The following is an 18,003-nucleotide window of genomic DNA, read 5'->3' on the forward strand; positions in this document are numbered from 1 at the left end:
GCAAAAAAAAAAGTTATGATTTTTTTTTAAATTCAAGACTTGGTATTTTTATACACATGTCACTTGTGTGACCCACCCTAGGACCCCGGGGGATGTGCGTCATGGTTGGGTCATTTACCAACCAATTAGTGATGCAGGGTACGGTCATTTACTCAATATGTGCATCACAACATACCCCGAGGGGTGCGCCAGTGTCAGTCACTTTACCTAGGTGCGTCAATGGTTAGGTGCATCAGTGTCAGCCAAAATACCTAAATGGTGAGTCAAATTTGCGTCATGCAGTCATAATCCTTAACATGTGCATCACAATTTTGACGAGGGGCTCAGTCATTGTCGGCAAATGTCCGTCATTGTTTAGACGCACATGTGGGTCATGGTATAGTTAAATCCGACTCACCTTTGTAAAGTGACTCACCACCCCCGGTGGTCATGGGGTGGGTCATATAAGTGACACATGTATTATGGTATCTTAAGAAAAAAAAGTCTGATTTTTGCCAAATTTTTTCCGGGAAAAAATGAAATTTTTTTTATGACCCATACATGATACAAATACACAAATGACGAAACATACCTCTGTATCCTGTTATACATTCGCATCTGTACTCCCATCGCGTTATCAGTCGACATATTCCTCCGTTTTCACATGGCCGTTCCTCGTTACAAACGGTAGGCTCTTGCTGCTCGCAGAGTGATCCTATGAAGCCGAGTGGGCATTGACATATGATTTGGGGCCGTCCGTTACTCTCAGATATTTCTGATGTGCAATTTCCGCTATTACAAGGTTTGTTTAGACAGGGGTCTGGGAATTGACAGCGTAATCCTAAAAATCCAGGTGTACATCTGTAAATTAGAGAAAAAAGACAGAAAATCAAAATTAATATTCATTGATCAACATGGTTACAAATAAACAGTAATATTGTCAATTTTTCTTTTCCACCATTTGCATTGCCAAAAGTGTAACTTGTATCAGACGTGAGTAACTTGTATACAGGTTTCAGAAGTCTAACTTGTAGCAGACATTTAACTTGTATAAAGCCCGATCCTGACTCCACTTCGCAGCGCGATGCGATGCTGCTATGCTTTTCAAACATCGCAGCATCGCGCGATGAAATTAAAATGTACATTTTAATTTCATCGCACGATGTTGCGATGTTTTAAAAACATGTGAGGTCTGCATCTCCTTTTAAGGTCATTCTACTGACCTTAATTTTCCAGCAGCCAATCAGAAGCGTGTACGGCTGCGATATCAAAATACCAAAATTTCCACCGCGCGATGAGAATTTTCACCGCTGAGCTCGTAAAAACCTGGCTCAGATTACAGTTTTTATAGCATCGCAGGAGTCAGGATCGGGCTTAAGAAGAGTGTGACTTGTATTGGTATATGTACATTGTACCTTATTTAAAGCGAAATGATTTGGTGACATGTCTTTAGTACATAAATCTCAATCAAATAAGGATTTAATATGATATTCTTGCATTATTGTCCATGTTATTTCCTTGTTTCTTTCTACTTCTTTTCAAATGTAATTTGTCTGTATGTAATGTATGTTTTCATATTTTCAATTTCACACACATTGAAGTTGATATCTTTCATATCCCTTCTTTTGTCAGTATTTCCTAATACCAGTATCCCCATTCCCACATCCTACATAGGATGTACACATTTTATTTTAACCATTTTCTTATGGATATTGACACATTTTCAACAATCAAGCTAACTAACTTCAAAAGCAGTTGGAATCTAGGATTATTTAGAGCATAGTGATTACAGCAGGAGTTTCCATAAGAAACAAAATGATCCATTAAATGGTCTGGTACAACCTGAGACGAATATATACCTATATTCGTCTCAGGGTACAACCCTGATATGGATCAATAAAATGAACCTAGGACAAACAGGCTGAATGTGGTGCCATAGTCAGAAGCTTACTTTATTTTATGTAATCAGATTCAACCTCCTTTGCGTGTAAATCTTTGTCTGGTTCATTGTATGTGTTAATATTAGGGTACTTTGTATATCATACCTGTCACACATATGAAGGGCATTGCGTTCAGTAAACCAAATTGATCTTTGTCTATCTGTCATATTAATTTTAATAATATCATTCTATTTCCTGAATTTTGTGACCTTTTTCAAAATCTGTTCGGCCACGTTCTGCCTTAATTTTAAGTAGTCTATAAGCTTCCTATACCTTTCTTCATCACTCACATTTAATTTCACTTAGCCAAGAGGGGGGGGGATAGCTTATGTTTTTGCTCACTTGGTTTATTTTCAACTACACTAATCAAACACTTCTTGGCCACTCATGTTCAATTTAAAGATATCACATGCGTATGTACAAGACCGGACAATCCGGACATTAATCCATTTCCATACAAAAGGCCTTCCAATTCACACCCCCAGTCATAACCATCTTCACAAAAGCATCTTCTTCCTCCTAAAGGCAAGAGGGGAAAAATGCTAGCTTTTTTCTGTTTTTTCTCATTTAGTTTATTTCAACTACACTTATCAAATACCTGTTGCCCATTCATGTTCAATTTTATAACATCACATGCACATACAAAACTAGGGATATCATCCAATCTCTTCCCTCCAATTCAAACCTCCCACTCCTTAACTCTCTTCACGCGGGTGTCGACTGCAGACGACAAGTTTCAAAAAAAATTTTAAATTCAAAAATTTCAGAATGGATTTCTTTTAGAATACCCCACCACTGTAGATTTTCAATGGGGGTCTTTTATGAACGACCCATACACATACACTGTGAATGTAAAAAATGGTAGGGTATTCTAAATGACCATATTTGGAATCAGCATGAAAAATGCATTAAAATGAGTACAAACAAGCCTCGTATTGGTTCAGTAGTTCTTATGATAGCTCTTGATATTTTGAGAAAATATTTCAAAACTTGAACTTTTTCTGTTGAAACGCATGGCTAGCATGCAGATTATTAAATACTCATCTTTATACCACTACTTCCACTCCTTTCTATAAGCATCCTCCTTGTTTGTTTTATAACTTCCTTCCCACCAATCTTATATTTCACCCATCTAACCATGGCCGCAACCTCCTTGTTTAAATTCTGCATCATCTTTGTGTACTCCCATTATTCTAGTCTTTATTACTTCTCAAGGAGATTCCTTGAGCTTTTTAGAGTGTACAATGTGTACACTTGGTAGTGCTCTAGAGTCTATGCTCTAATACTGGTAATAAACTACCTGCATTGAATCAATATACAATTATAAAAGTATTAATTTTCATGCTCTTTCATTTTCACAATCATACATTGTATAAATTTTGATAAATTTTCAGTTATAAATGTTTTGGTGAATTCATCTCACGCTACAAGTTCTATCCCGCCCGCAAATTTATATACTCACCCTAACAAAAAATTTTGAAATATTTACCACAATATACTACAAAAATTTTCTACAGCATAATTCATCACACTTTCAGAAGTACGTGTTATAGTAAAGGATTTGTAAACGGAGTAATATCTGGTTCAAGGGGGAGTGGTGGTCGGCGCGTGGGAAAATCTTGCTCACAAGCCCTGCAGCTATTGGGGGGCTTTTCTTTCCTGTATCTCCTTTCAGCCAAAGTACGCTGCCCTTTAAACATGGCAGCGTATATTTCATGCTACCCCTATTCATAGGCCACTCATGTTATCATTTATATACAATAGCATAACAATACAAAAAACTTGGAAACAGTCCCCAACTGAATCGTTTGATAAATAGCTTGTATTGTTGAATTGATAGCTCAACGATACAAATGTCATACAATAACTGAGCGGGTGCTTTTTTTCTTCTTCCAAATTCAGCATGCATGTTGCACACAGTTTCACTTTCAAGTTAAAAAAGTATAAATGTCATTTCAAATGTATTTAAATTAAGCTTAACTTTGCAAACTCGATATTCTTCAATGTATGGAAATATCAGCTGCTAAATTGGAAGTTGGCAAAGTTGGTGGGGTGTTTAAACCACTGTCATCTGGTAAAGTGGTGCTTCCCTTATCAACTAACAGACAATCATCAGGATTTCTTGTATTGTATGTAAACATGTTAATTTCACAGGTACTTTATTTCACAAATTTCTAGTTACCAGCATTTTTTGCAGACATTTAATTCTGCAAATCCAGAAATCCAAATTATCCTTCCGAACAATCCAGAATGCATTTTATCTTAAATTCACAGCTATTACATGTACAAATCCGAGCTCCTCGCGAAATTAAAAACATAGCGAAATAAAACCACTTATAGTGTCTCTGCAATGGTTTGTGTCCACCAAAATTGGGTACTCCCCGTGCTCTATTGTTAGTGCGGAAACGTGGGAGCGTGACCCCGAGACTATTCACTATTATATTTTTTCTCTTTTTATTGTAAATGATGACGTACACTCGCACGGTGGCACATGTAATATGAACCATGGCTTAGTTAACATAAAATTTAGTTTGCATATACTTTTCAACACAAAAATACTGTGATTGATGACCTATGCACATGTATAAACGTTTGTATGTTCAATTGACATCTTGTGCAAGTAAGATTGTATGCTTATGGTATGTATAAGTGTGCATCAAGGAATTATACTGTTAATACCACACAATGACAGGAAATTTTAGTTACTATTGTGATTTAATTGTCAAGTTCAAAGTTTTCATCAATGATCACTTATATGTGGCAAACATGCATCTCCTAAAAGTAGTCTTTCATACACTGGTTTAGACATGGGAGAAAAAAAATTCTGACTTTCTGTGGACGATTAATAGCAACATTCCCCCCAATTTCTAGTCTTTCTATTTTGGAAAAGCAAAATTTCCCAATTTCCGTCCAAATGCAGAAATATGCTCACTTCCTGAATTAGTATACTTCACAAATTCACTCCAGCTGCCCCCATTCACAAAACGCAACAAATCCCCAGTGACCAGCCAGGACGCTCTTCCCACAGACAAAAATGGCAACACAGTTTGTGGATGGGAGAGGTTCTCATTTTGAATCTAGGCCCTATATTCTAAAGAGGAGTTGATACCAGTATACACATTTCAAAATGGGTCTACCATTGAAGTAGAATAGCCATGTACTTGGCAGAATAGTCGACTGCAGATCCGTTGGATAACGTTTTTTCAATGGGAAATGAAATATGAACTTTGCTGCTTGGATGATGTCATGATGAGGTTAGCATTTATTCCGTATTTATAAGGGTGTGCCAACGGATCTGCACTGGACTGACCTCTTGGTCATGGGGGTAGCCTAAATCACACAATCTCCATGACCATGACTGGATCTATGGGGTAGGGTAAACCATATAATTCATTGACTGCACTGTCATGATTAATATGAGCATTGAGCAAGTATGACTTGATGAGCACTTTACCCCAACAAAATGTCACTTAAATTTATTTTTCTTACATAACATAGGCCTATATATGTATTATTTCATTAATTACCTTAGCTCCTTCAATAACACAATCATCAAAGTTGATCAACAATTACAAGATAGACTACTAAAATACATGGAAATTTACTTGCTGTAACTATTTGCTCTAATTTTGTTACACATTAAATTCTACCAACACTATTTCAATCATTGTTTATGTGGAGGTATTTTTTAGATCCAAAGGGTAACAGGTATTGAGTAAATAAAACGCAAATGGTACATACACATGTCCCTTAGTAAATAATTGTTCAACTGATTATTTTTAGGAAATCGCTTTTGCAGACAAGATGGACTTTATTCCCAATTCCAAAACATTTTACTTTACTTCACTTGGGGTTTTAAAATTCTACAATTATGCTTTGGGAGTGCTGCATGATGAATGCTTTAACTTATGCATAAGTTTGGAGTAACTTCCTTATAATTTCTTAAGATAAATCCAAACTTGTAAAGTAAATTAGCCATGAAAAATCAAACTATTTTTGTGGTATTGATTGGGGATGCCTTTTAGTTTTAGCATAGACCGTTTTAGCCAGTTGCTACCACACACTGGACTTTGCACTACCTCATTAATAATTCATCAAGTTCCAGGCCAGTGAGCCAATCAGGGACAATAAGTCCAGAGCCAGGGACAGGTGCGCATAATAAATGAGCTTGTTTACTGAAAGTCTTCCAGGGTCAGGCATGCAGCCCACAGGTCTGTTCGTGTGCTGATGTGTACTTTTCAAAACACACATGTACATTGTACAGGTTACATTTTTAGGATGACCCTTTTTGGCTAAAAATAGTTCTGTATTATAAAAATTATTTCAGAACTATCAAACCATTTTCAATGGTATCTATTAGTTAGATATAAACAATCCATTCTTTGTCTCTAAAATTCCCTGAATTGTAGTCACAAAATGTAATTTTTAACTAGAAAACTTTATAAATTGATTAATTGATTGGGACACAATATCAGTTGGGTTACATACAAGGTGCACATTTTTCTTTTACAAACAATGAATTATATTTCAAGTTATAAATAGTTCTGTGACAGCTGACATACTTTTTTTTCTATCAGTACCACAAGGAATGATAAAAGTAACATTTTGTTTGATATTAATGGATCAACAAAAAACACAAAGAGAACATGATGACTGATACATTAAAATGAATATAATATGATCAGAAATCATCAAGTGGTACAATAACCTGAATTCTGGGGTGAAAATTTGAACCAAATGTTAACTAAGAATACTGCTAAAATTTTGATAAATTTTTTAGAAAATAGGGCAAGATCTTTCTGATGAATAGCAAGGACCAACTTAATTTGTGAAAATTCATTTTCCTTGACATTTTGTTTTGTTCATAATTTTATCATTGGTTTCAATAGAGATAGTTTACGTCAGAATAAATGAAATCTGCACTGAACAATTTTTGCATTATCATATACCAGATAAGACATGATAATTATGCATTGGCCAATAATTGTATTCCATATTTTAGTAGCCTACATGTTTGTTGGCAATTGCTGTTAATTTGTTAGTTGGCAAAGTTAGTATGTTAAAACCAAGGCGTAATGCAAGTCCCTAAGAAATCTGTACCGTTTAGGTTGGAAGGCCCCAACTTATTTTGAGGCCTGACACCAAGCTTCTAGTTTTGTCTTCATTCCACTTACATGTAGTATAGAAATCGCAAAAGAAAATATAATGTAACAATATTGTTTTATTCTATAGGCCTACTATACAACAAAGTAAAATTACCTGCTCCCTCCCCTATCACCCCCCCATCCTGCTACAAAGATCTGTACAATATACTGCACTCCTCAATGCAATATGCAGAACCGTATTGAACGTACTGCCTTTTACTGTGTGACAGGTAAAGAGCAGGGATGGAATTTCGTAAAGTGCCACAGGAGTCCAAGTGGATTCTCGCAAGAGAGTTTTGCGAGAGTCCATGGATTCCTGTAAATGGATTCTCGTTGTACAATCTTGCCGGAGTCCAAAAGGTATTACATGTAGGCCTACGTAACATGAATTCAAACAAGCAAACTAACAAATAAACTGACAAAGTTAAGTTTTTAATATATGTGTCATCATACTCTCACTTCATATGTCATTGCAGCTATTGACTATAATTGGTAGTATTGATTAAAATCGGAAACTGCTCTTGTTGTAAACATGGAAAAACATAAGTTCGCTGAGCCGATAATTTCCAGCGCGAGTCCACATGGACTCTCGCAATAGGACTTTACGGGAGTCTCTGCCGAAATTCCACCCCTGAAAGAGGAATAAAGGCATTACCTGCCATATTTGCTTGCATATAGTACTGAATTTTACTTTGGGATCAAAAAAATCTCCTAAAGTCAAAAAACACAATCCACTTTGTACCTACACTTCAATTTTGATTGGGGGCAGAATTCTGCTCCCACTACCGATGATAGAGTGTGCAACGATTCCAATGAAGATGCCCAATCATAACAATAATCCACATCATTACCCCTATTCTATAATTCACTCCACCACACAATAGGTACAAAAAAACAACTTTACTAATTGAAATTTTTCCACCATAATAATAAAGGTCTTACTAAAAGCACTGGACAGGTGTGCAAAGTTCAAGAACAATATTAGCCAAGTAAGAAAATATGGTTTGTACAATGAAGTGACCTTTATGTGCACCCATGGGTTCAGAGCCATGCAAGAACAGGTAGAATATCAGCCAGAATGGGCTGTTCCAATTAAAAATCCTACACCCCATGTGGAAGACATGACCTTAATCTCCCAGACAGGGGGGGGTGTGTAGATTTCAAATGGAGTCATGTGTACAGGTAACCCCCTTTTGAAATCTACACCCACTGTCTGGAAAATAAGGTTGTGTCTTCCACAGGGGGTATGGATTTTGGTTAGAACAGCCCAGCGCACCTGCAGGTTTCTTGCTTCTTTTGTACTGAATGGTTCTTAAAATTTTCTCAAGTTTCTCAAGTTTTCGGGAGGTGTGTGCATGTATGTTTTATGCAGAAAATGAGCGCGCAACCTTTATAATGGGAAAGTAGAAAGGCGGGCGGGCAGACTATGATGTATTATGAGAATGGCTGTGATGTTTAAATAGGTATTCAGGTTGTGGTCAAAGCTTCATTCCAAAACTAATAGAATGGATAAGAGTACTCCTTAACCAACTTTTCCTTCCCATTCCCATGTTGAGATCACTGGTCTAAATCTTTGCAAAGGGCAAGTAAAGAAGGGGGAGAATATGATTGAATTACTAATTACTCACTTCAGATGGGAAAGACAGTTTGAGTTCATAGGAAAATCAGTGACTTGCTCAATCAGGACACCCTAAAATTCATAACGTACAGTTTTGTCATTTCTGGACCAAGCATTATTTGAGCAAATAAATTGTGAAAAAATCAGAACAGGTTTTCTATGTCCTTCTTCGCCCCCTTTTTTTTTTTTTTTACAAGGGAGCATTCAGCATCCCTGATCATGCTGATGGTAAGCATCCATTAAAGAAGATGTGCAAAAAATGAAAATATTTCTTCCAAACACTGATCTTCCACGATGGTGATAGTACTAAATTGATTAATTGAATAGCCTCAGTTTTAAATGTACACATGGGAAAATGCACACATTTTACATGAAATGGATCGAGTGGTCACAATCTATAGTCACATTTTAAAGTGAAGATGAAGATGGGAACTCATAGTCATACCTAAATACGTGAAGTTCAATCTTGAGCTGCCAAGTTTTCTCTAAACTCTGCCACTGGATGTTGAGCCCACTTGAGCTCATATGACAAAGATACCTGAAGCACTGAGGACAGACATCTCTTGAGGCCAAGCCAAGTCTCAAGCAATGGACACTCCTCAAAAGACCAAAGTGAAATTCAGTCTCTCTTTTGAGTATACACTTTAAACCTTTCTCTGCGTTTAAATGAATGAAATAAAACCAACAATGCTATGTTTATCCTTCTTTAGAGTTATAAATACACACTGGGTGGCGTCTCAAAGAAAGTTACGGATTTCACAGTGGGAACTTGTCCATCCACCATTGTATCCACCTTGATTGATGGCCGTGGGTATTGTCCGATCTTTGGTACCTTTTACAACTTAAGTCTAATCACTAAAAGGGGTTAGGGAAGGTCTGAGGTGTTCTATCCTACGATGATGACCATTGAGGATAAGTGTGTTTTCAGAACATGCATCACTGTCAGCGCAGACCTATACAGCCATCAATACGGATTTGGCATGATCGGATTTCTTGGTGGTGGACAATCGTGATTTGTTCCCTTATGGAATTCAATCTATGTTGTGTATATAGGCCACATATATGTGTGTGGCAATATGTTGCATTGAAGGTGTAAAATATTCACGACTTAACTAGAAGGAAGTTTCGACTGAGAAGACCTCCACTGTAACATTATTTTGGTCACACTGAATGTATTCATTCATGCAAGGTGCAGACATTGCACATTTTATGTCGGGTCAAAATCAGCGACTTGAATAGACAAATTCAGAATCCCACGATATATATGAAATATTTCCTTTTATTCAAAATATTGAAATTCAAGTACTTATTGTGACCCACTGTCATGTTCACGATCAATAATATATTGATTGATTGGTATGATTCCATGGGAGCGTGAATAAGTAGTTAACAATAACAATTATTTTATTGCACTTCTATCATTAAATTTCTGTAGAAGAATAATTCAACCTTCTTATCAGTCAATCTGCCAAAACAGGAATGACATTCTTTCCTCGTTTCTTTTCCAAAACATTGGTTTTTCCTTTTTTTTTTTTCAACACAATTCAATGTGGGAAGATGTTTGTTCCATGTTATGACAAAAGACTGTCACAGATGAAGAAATCTATGTCACTTTTATTCAACCGGAAACTCACAAAAACTGAAACTTAATGTTCAATCAAAGTTTTCTATTATCATCATTATTGTTAGTATTACTTACTGTTGACTTTTCTATTGCAATTATTATTGCTGAATTGGCGGGAAAAAGTGGGGAGTCCGGGAAGTTCCTTAATAGGAAATTTGGGCATTTTGAGGGAAATTTTGCTTTTTTAAATAAAGAAATATATAAGACATTGTGGGAAATGTGGCTTATTTTCCCAGGAAATTCACATTTTCCCGGCTGCTGTGATTGCTGTTCTTATTATTTAAAATATTACAAATATTCCTTAACGTTTAATTTTTCTCCTCCTCATCAACATCATCCACCTCCACCTCATCATCATCCACCTCCTCCTTCTCTTCCTCATCATCATCTCCTCCACTTCCTCCCCATCATCATCAATTCATCATCCGTCTCAATGCAGAATTTCAGTTTACATGTATCATTTATCATTGAAACTTGGACCATTAATTTTGCAACAAATATCCGATTGATCACCCTTATTTGTATTGGTAAATCACTAGTTCAATAATTAGTCAAATATGAAGGAAATTAACGTCATCAATTAACCATCATATTATTAATCAGCGAACTATTTCATTCTCAGCAATACATCATTAACCCATAATGTGTTTATATATATATATAAATTACATCCAAATAAGTTTTTAAAAACTCCAACTACGTAAAACAAGCCCTTGATAACTAATATATTTATTAATTAAATTCAAGTAGCACATAAAATGCGGACAAAAGTGAGCAATTTACAATATCGCTGTGTGGGAATCGGATATACAAAGACTTAATTCTCTGGCTTCAATGTATATCGTGGTTGATTAGCTCCGACATATTTTTGACGAGTCTGTTCTTTCACTCTACATCCAACATCCACATTATGTTACCGTGCAACTGGCGCACAAAACAATTGCACTTTTACCAGGCATCTCAATTCATTATCATCTCTCAAACTGACACCATCAGGATGCACAATTTCATGTTATAAATCTCTGCATTTTTAGGTCAGTATCATACCCTGAAAATTTCAGTGCCGTTAAAAATTTGTAACAAAAAAGGTTTGTAGCATGAGTAGTGGGGTAGTTTTCCCAGGCTTTTGGTTAGTTTGTGTTGCTCAAGCAAGCTTGAACTGATGATTAGAACTTGTTCAGACCCTGCACCTTCTGCATGGTTTGGCTTTGAATCCACTCGCAAATTCATTGCCTGCAATGCCCAGCGTCCACAGCAACCTCTTTGAACTTCTGTCCACATAATGGTAACAATGACAGAGGGGCTCCTGTCAGAGATCCCAAAATTGGGTGTAAGCATGGGACTGCTAGATCACCCGCAAAATTTGTTTACCGTCAATGTGACATTTTTCTGTTCTGAACAACAAAACTGACAATAGTTTGATTTGGTTCCCAAAATAAAACTTTGTCTATCTTCGGTTTACAACTTTACCAAAGAACAACAAACAAAATGTTGATACCATTCCGCTATCATCGTCCTTTCAGTTGATTCCACAGACCGATTTTGTCCATCCGTCTTCTCAACTCGTATTAAAGTGGTCAAGAATTTCAACTGTAAATTGAATTAGTATGAATAACAAAGCTGGAGTGGACTGGCTCATCTCAAGATTTCCTTCCTCGTTATCCACTTAGATATGATTTAAGAGATATAATAATGATATTTTCATATACATTGTTTATTCAGGTGTATGGTATAAGTCATCTAATCAAGCATAACTATAAATTGTTTTAACCCAAGGCTCAAAAATGTTTGCCTGGTCCTCCAACTCATAGCTTTGAACTTCTTAGGTTTTATCGGGCTATTACAAGCGATTGCAGTTCAGTTCACATAAATAAAACTTTTTTAATAGCAAGCCATGTGAGTTGATCTCCTCTGCCGTGTGCCTCCAGCGAAAAGAATAATTTGAATAAACTGATGATTTCTAGCATCAACAGCCGCTGAAATAACTAGGGAACACCACGCGAAAAGCCCTGCAGTCAGGTACAGGAGAGAGAAGAGAGAGAAAGGAAAGTTATCTTTACTTCCACCTGCTGCGAGTATGTGGTATTCCAAAGAAGCCCATCACAGTATCCCATCATGCAATATGCTCAATCCCACAATGCATTATTAGCAATTTGAAATGATCGCTGTTACGATAAAGAATTAAAACACACCATATTTTCATAACTCAACGTTTTGCAATGACCTCCGTTTTTTACCTAATACAGAATGTTTTATAACTTTCTCCAGCCCATGAGATGTGTAAACTTACTACAAAAACATGATGCATGATGGGACAGGATCAAGCTATAGGTTGCCGTGACTACCTGGGAGGTACGCTCACCCTTGATGTCCATCCACATATTCTTGGACATATAGAAATTCACCCTTTTGTGTTGATCCAATATCTCCTAAATAACTTGTTTACTACGCACTCCATTTTAGATTGAGGCAATTGTAGGAAGGCACATATTTCAAACCCCAGGGACCTCAGTTCACTATTCTACATGTAAATGTAAACATATGAACTCCTGAACTAATCTTGTATTTCTGGTATCAAAACTTGAATCCATGTTAATTTTGACATTAATTTTGACATGTCAACAGCTGCTTGTAACCTCCCAAACTTTACCAAAATAATATTTAATGTGAAAAATAAACATGAAACGATGAAACAAAATCGAAAATAATTAAACATCAAGAGGTAATCTCAATTTTTTTCTAATCAAATGACAATTCAAATAACATGATACATCAGTGCATTTTAATTATCCATGGTGAATTAGTGGTCATTAAAATTTCATTGATTTTTTATGCAAAAATATTTTGAAAATATTCTGAATTTTCCTCCAAAAATGTAAATCAAAATCAGTAAATTTTGACCAAAACAGGCTGATTTTACATAATTTTAGCAAAATTAACAATTAAAAACCCAATCTCACTTCTCCCAAACCGCAAAAATCTGGGTCTGTCAGTCTCGTAAAACAGATTATTTCGTTTGTGGCCCAATGCCTATTTTTGTTCAATTAAAAATTCAAATTACCTCAAATTATGCTCATTAGCGTCATTTATTACCATTCACATAAAGGTACGTAATTACCTACATTCATTTACCGTACAGGTAGGGGGCGTACATAATTACCTAACGAAGGCCGCACAGATCTTCATCAGTAACAACTGACAAAAACAATATTTATCAAAAGTTCAACAAATTATTTACATTAACACGGGACAAGTTTTGATCTTATGATCACGTAAAATTTAATTTTTCTTCTTCTCTCAAGCACACAGCTTTAACACCTACCACCTAAAATGACCGTTGAATAGTTTCACACCAAATCACAATCCTACAATTTTATCATCTTTTTAAAAATCTTTTATTTTATGCAATATATTCACAAGGCTGAATTCACAAGCAATTAACCCTACATAATCAAAGGTGTTCCATCACATTTGTGGAATTCATCTACCTGGCAAGAAATTCTGCAATAAATTCTTTATTCCACTACTTTGGTTTCCACGTTAACACCTGATTATTGCTCAATAAATATACTAAGTGTCCATCTTCATGGCTGACCTTTTCATTATGCAAATTTGTAAACTGAACTTTGCTGGTTATTAATTTCCACTGCTTTTAATGGAATCTAGTCTACATGTACCTAATTAGACGAACAACACCAGGAATCACTTCCATCTCAAAATTCTTGATTCTTACTTGGCTGGTTTTAATTTTTTCATAACATTTCATCAAAAACTACCTTGTTAGAAAATAAACTGGAACCCCTTTAATGTCGCCCTATGTTTAACCTGCAACTTTCATTCACTCCCAATTTTTTTCCTGTTAAACTTAAAATAAGAAGCCAGAAAATTCTATCCCTGGATTTTTGTTGACATTTCTATAGACCTACTGTAAGTAAATCTGTCTCTGATGCACATACGCAAGCACACTGCACACATGTATATATCGGGGAAGTAAAAAAAGGTACTGGCCATAAAAAAAAAAAACCAAGCCTATTGTCCTCGGTTCTATTCACTACATGCTTTTCCCATCTACTTGATATCAAAGTTTACTCCAGAACAACAAACCCGGCTCTCTTTACTTCACGACCACAAATACGATCCCTGTTTTGAAGCAGGTCCTACAGAGCGGACTGCTCACCTTGCTAAGTTACCCGTACCCTAAAGGGCTCGGGCTCAGGCACGACTAGCCAAGGTAAATTTTATTGTTGCTTTTCTATGTGTCCCACTGTGTGTGATTGTATGGTTCAGGGGGTACAGTCAATGGGCCAGTAGACCTGATGGCATTTTTATAGCGGAAAACCTGTTTTTATACACAACATACCCGACTGAGTATGTTTTCGAGTTGCCAAATTGGACCAAATTTTGGCATTGGTAGTGATATACTATAATAATTTCCTTTATAGCTTGATTAATTTCTTTATTAGTTGCCACTTTAAAAACCACATTTCATTTTATCAACAAACTGGTATTAATTACAATTATTTGAAACTGACATTGACACAATTTTGATTCATGACTTTTGTTTGAAAGTGACTTTTGTTTGAAAGTTTTACAATTCTCCTGCAAATCAGACAATATTCAATATGGTTAGAGTAGTTTTACTTACTGAAAAAAAGTAAATATAAAGAATAACTTGCTACAGACAGGTAATAATAATATCTGAAAAACATGCAACTTAAGTAAATAAAATTAACACAAAACAATAAAAGAAAAGTGAGAAATTAGACAAGTTAAAAGTTTTTTTCTTCATTATTATTTCATCCATTTTCAAACATTCAATGATTTTGGGGATAAATGTTTTATCAAAACTTCCAATTACATCCTCAGCCGTTAAAGATACAAGGTCATATTAATTCAAATTTCACTGACCTTCAAAAAACTTATTTTGTCTTTTAAGTTCAAATTTCCAGTGACCTTTACCACTCTACTGATCAAATACAGGACTGGCAACTCCAATGAGTAGGCGAGTAAAGTTAGCAAAGCGTCTTGGTGCTTGAGGTGAGAGCACCAAAACCGTGGGAATGATTTGCAATCAATGGACATGATCGGAAAAGAAACCAGCGCAAACATTTAAATGTCCTATAACCCTGGTTCTCTGTAAAGTCAATGTTGTAGAGAATGTTGCCACAATGTAAATAGTTACGAATTGAGACTATTAACAACCATAATGTGATCAATGTCATGTGTGATTTTTAAATATACTATTATGAAATCATCAAGGATATTTCCTTTCCACGTTTTGTTCTAATCAATTCTTTTCATCTCAACCGCAATAATATCAAGATTCCTGATAACATCAGGAGAAATTGTATAGCATTTAGCTGAACTAAAGGCATTTCTGTTCCTTTCTTGAAATACAATAAGATTTTCTTTGCACTAGCAGTAAACGTATTATTTATTACCTGGTTATTAAGTTTATTATGATCAAGAAACTCTCAATTCTGCTTTTATAAATTTTCTTAAATTGGCTTGTTACAATCTTGTGACTGTTTTGATATTATTTATTTCATTAAATTATTAAGAATAACCTAGCTAGAAATTTGCTAAAATGCACCTCACTTTTTTAACAATCTTCCTCGCGGAAATGCCCACACCACTGAATATGTTATACCGCACCACTCTCTATAGCACAGTTTGTTATATCTCAACTATCACATTGTCACCCTATCCCATGAATGGTAATAATTTCAATAAAACAAACATATCAATCTTGACAAATAAAATCACCTATCATAATCATCCAAGTTCTGTCATGAAAACCATAAAGACATACCATGAATGTTTGCGAAGACCCCAAGACCCTCCACCATCCTGGTAATTTCTCCACATTGCTAAACTGACATGTTTATTGGTGCATTTTCATTTCTTTGCACTAAAAAGTGACATAAGTTCAAAATGGCTGCCATCATTAACAAGGAAACATAGTCTCATTGTAAAGTCAAAGTTCATTAACCTCCATTCCACAATTATAGCTCAAAATTGGTCCTTAACTTGTGGAGGATGAGTTTTTGTACTCATCCCATCAAAGGTCATTATTCGACTGTACAAATGTGTTGGGTTTAACTTTGACCCCGGACTGTGACCTAATAGATGAGCTTGCTTGAACAATATCTTCACCTGTAACTAGGTCAGTTTGCATTCCAAAAATTACATTCATTTCAATAATTTGATCCAAATAAATTCAGTTCTGATATAGCACAGGCTCTGTTATGTGCTGTACTCTGATACCTATGTTCCAAGATATTCCACCAATTGTTATATCTCAACTATCACATTGTGTGCTTGCTTCACTCGCTATTCGAGAGGCGTCATGGTTTGTGAACGGGGCTAGTTCTATTCTGATACAAAACAGGACATAATATCTCGACCATTTAGATATTCCCAACATCACATATAACCCAAGTAATTTAAACAACATGAAAAGATGTTGCCTATTGTTCCCCCAGATTGTTACGCCATTCATGTTCCCTACTACATTGTTACCATGTTTGCTTTGTTATCATTCATAATGTCTTTTTATTCAAATCACTCCCATCCAGACGTTACCCCTTCCATTCTTTAATTCATGATGACGGTGCTACACAATCAATTACTTAGTATACCATCTAACTACACATTTAACTTTTGTTACTGCCCAAAACCGACATATCCCTAATAAAGTCAAATCATGTCACGGGTACGACAAAAGGTCGAGGATGTTGATCGATTGGCTAAATCAATATGCAAGGTACCATGTCCCTAATAACATGTTCCCCCTTATTGTTTCCCCCTACCCATGTTAAATTACACAAGTCGAAAATTGAATGAACAAAGACATAGGTCTTGCCTCCATGTATTGATCTGGTGTTAGGATATTGATTTTGGCATACTTTATCTTTCTCAGGCACGTGCAACAAGTTATCCCAGTTCCTGGTGTTGTTGTGGCTTCTGCAGTGATAAATTGAGCCAAAGGGTGGTGGTTATTGAACGAAGGGAACCAGCAAACAGTTGTGATCAATAATTATTATGCAGCGGGTAATCGAGTCTATTAATAAAGGTTCCATTTGATGGGGTATTTCAACTGTTGATCTCCCATTCCAATAATTTGACAAATACTTTATCTTCTATCTTTAAAAAAAATTAAATGCACAATGTCCAAAATATGGGTAGTGATAAACTTCAAAAGCATGTTTATCATATTTAGGCCTAGGCCAATATATCATATCCCATAAACTACTACTTCATCAAAGCATTGTCAAATTACATAACATTACAAATCTCAATTTGAAATCAAGACAAATAAAAACAATGGTGTTACATGTAATTATTGTCCAAAATAGCAGTAAAACCCTAATGTGGCCCAAATTTCCAGAATAACACAAATGAGGGTGGACAAACAATTTTTCATATATTACTGGTTGAACCTTTGGCGCACCGCATCTCTTGTTTTATTTTTTGTCATCTATCATCATATCTCCTAAAAATAAAATATATCATGGTACCTACCATATTTTATTTGTATGCAAACAACAACATTAACATTCCACAATACATTCTGTCTTTTGACAGGTTGACATCAAGGGCAAATACTCTCAAGTCCCAAGACATGATGTAGTGGTCAAATTCAAGAGTGCTGTCAAATCATGGTAAAAATGAGGAAATATCACTTGCTGTAACAGA

The 18,003-nt window shown here is 35.7% G+C and overlaps 1 protein-coding gene across 1 annotated transcript in view; it reads right to left on the reverse strand.

Moving 5' to 3' along the window:
- LOC140137628 (uncharacterized) overlaps positions 1-18,003 on the reverse strand; it is an 84,260-nt gene that overhangs the window by 25,386 nt on the left and 40,871 nt on the right. The window contains 1 exon segment of the mRNA XM_072159366.1: positions 572-840. Within this exon segment, the coding sequence (XP_072015467.1) occupies positions 572-840 (269 nt within the window).

This window comes from Amphiura filiformis, chromosome 17 (assembly GCF_039555335.1).
Source record: "Amphiura filiformis chromosome 17, Afil_fr2py, whole genome shotgun sequence".
In the NCBI taxonomy this organism is placed as follows: Eukaryota; Metazoa; Echinodermata; class Ophiuroidea; order Amphilepidida; family Amphiuridae; genus Amphiura; species Amphiura filiformis.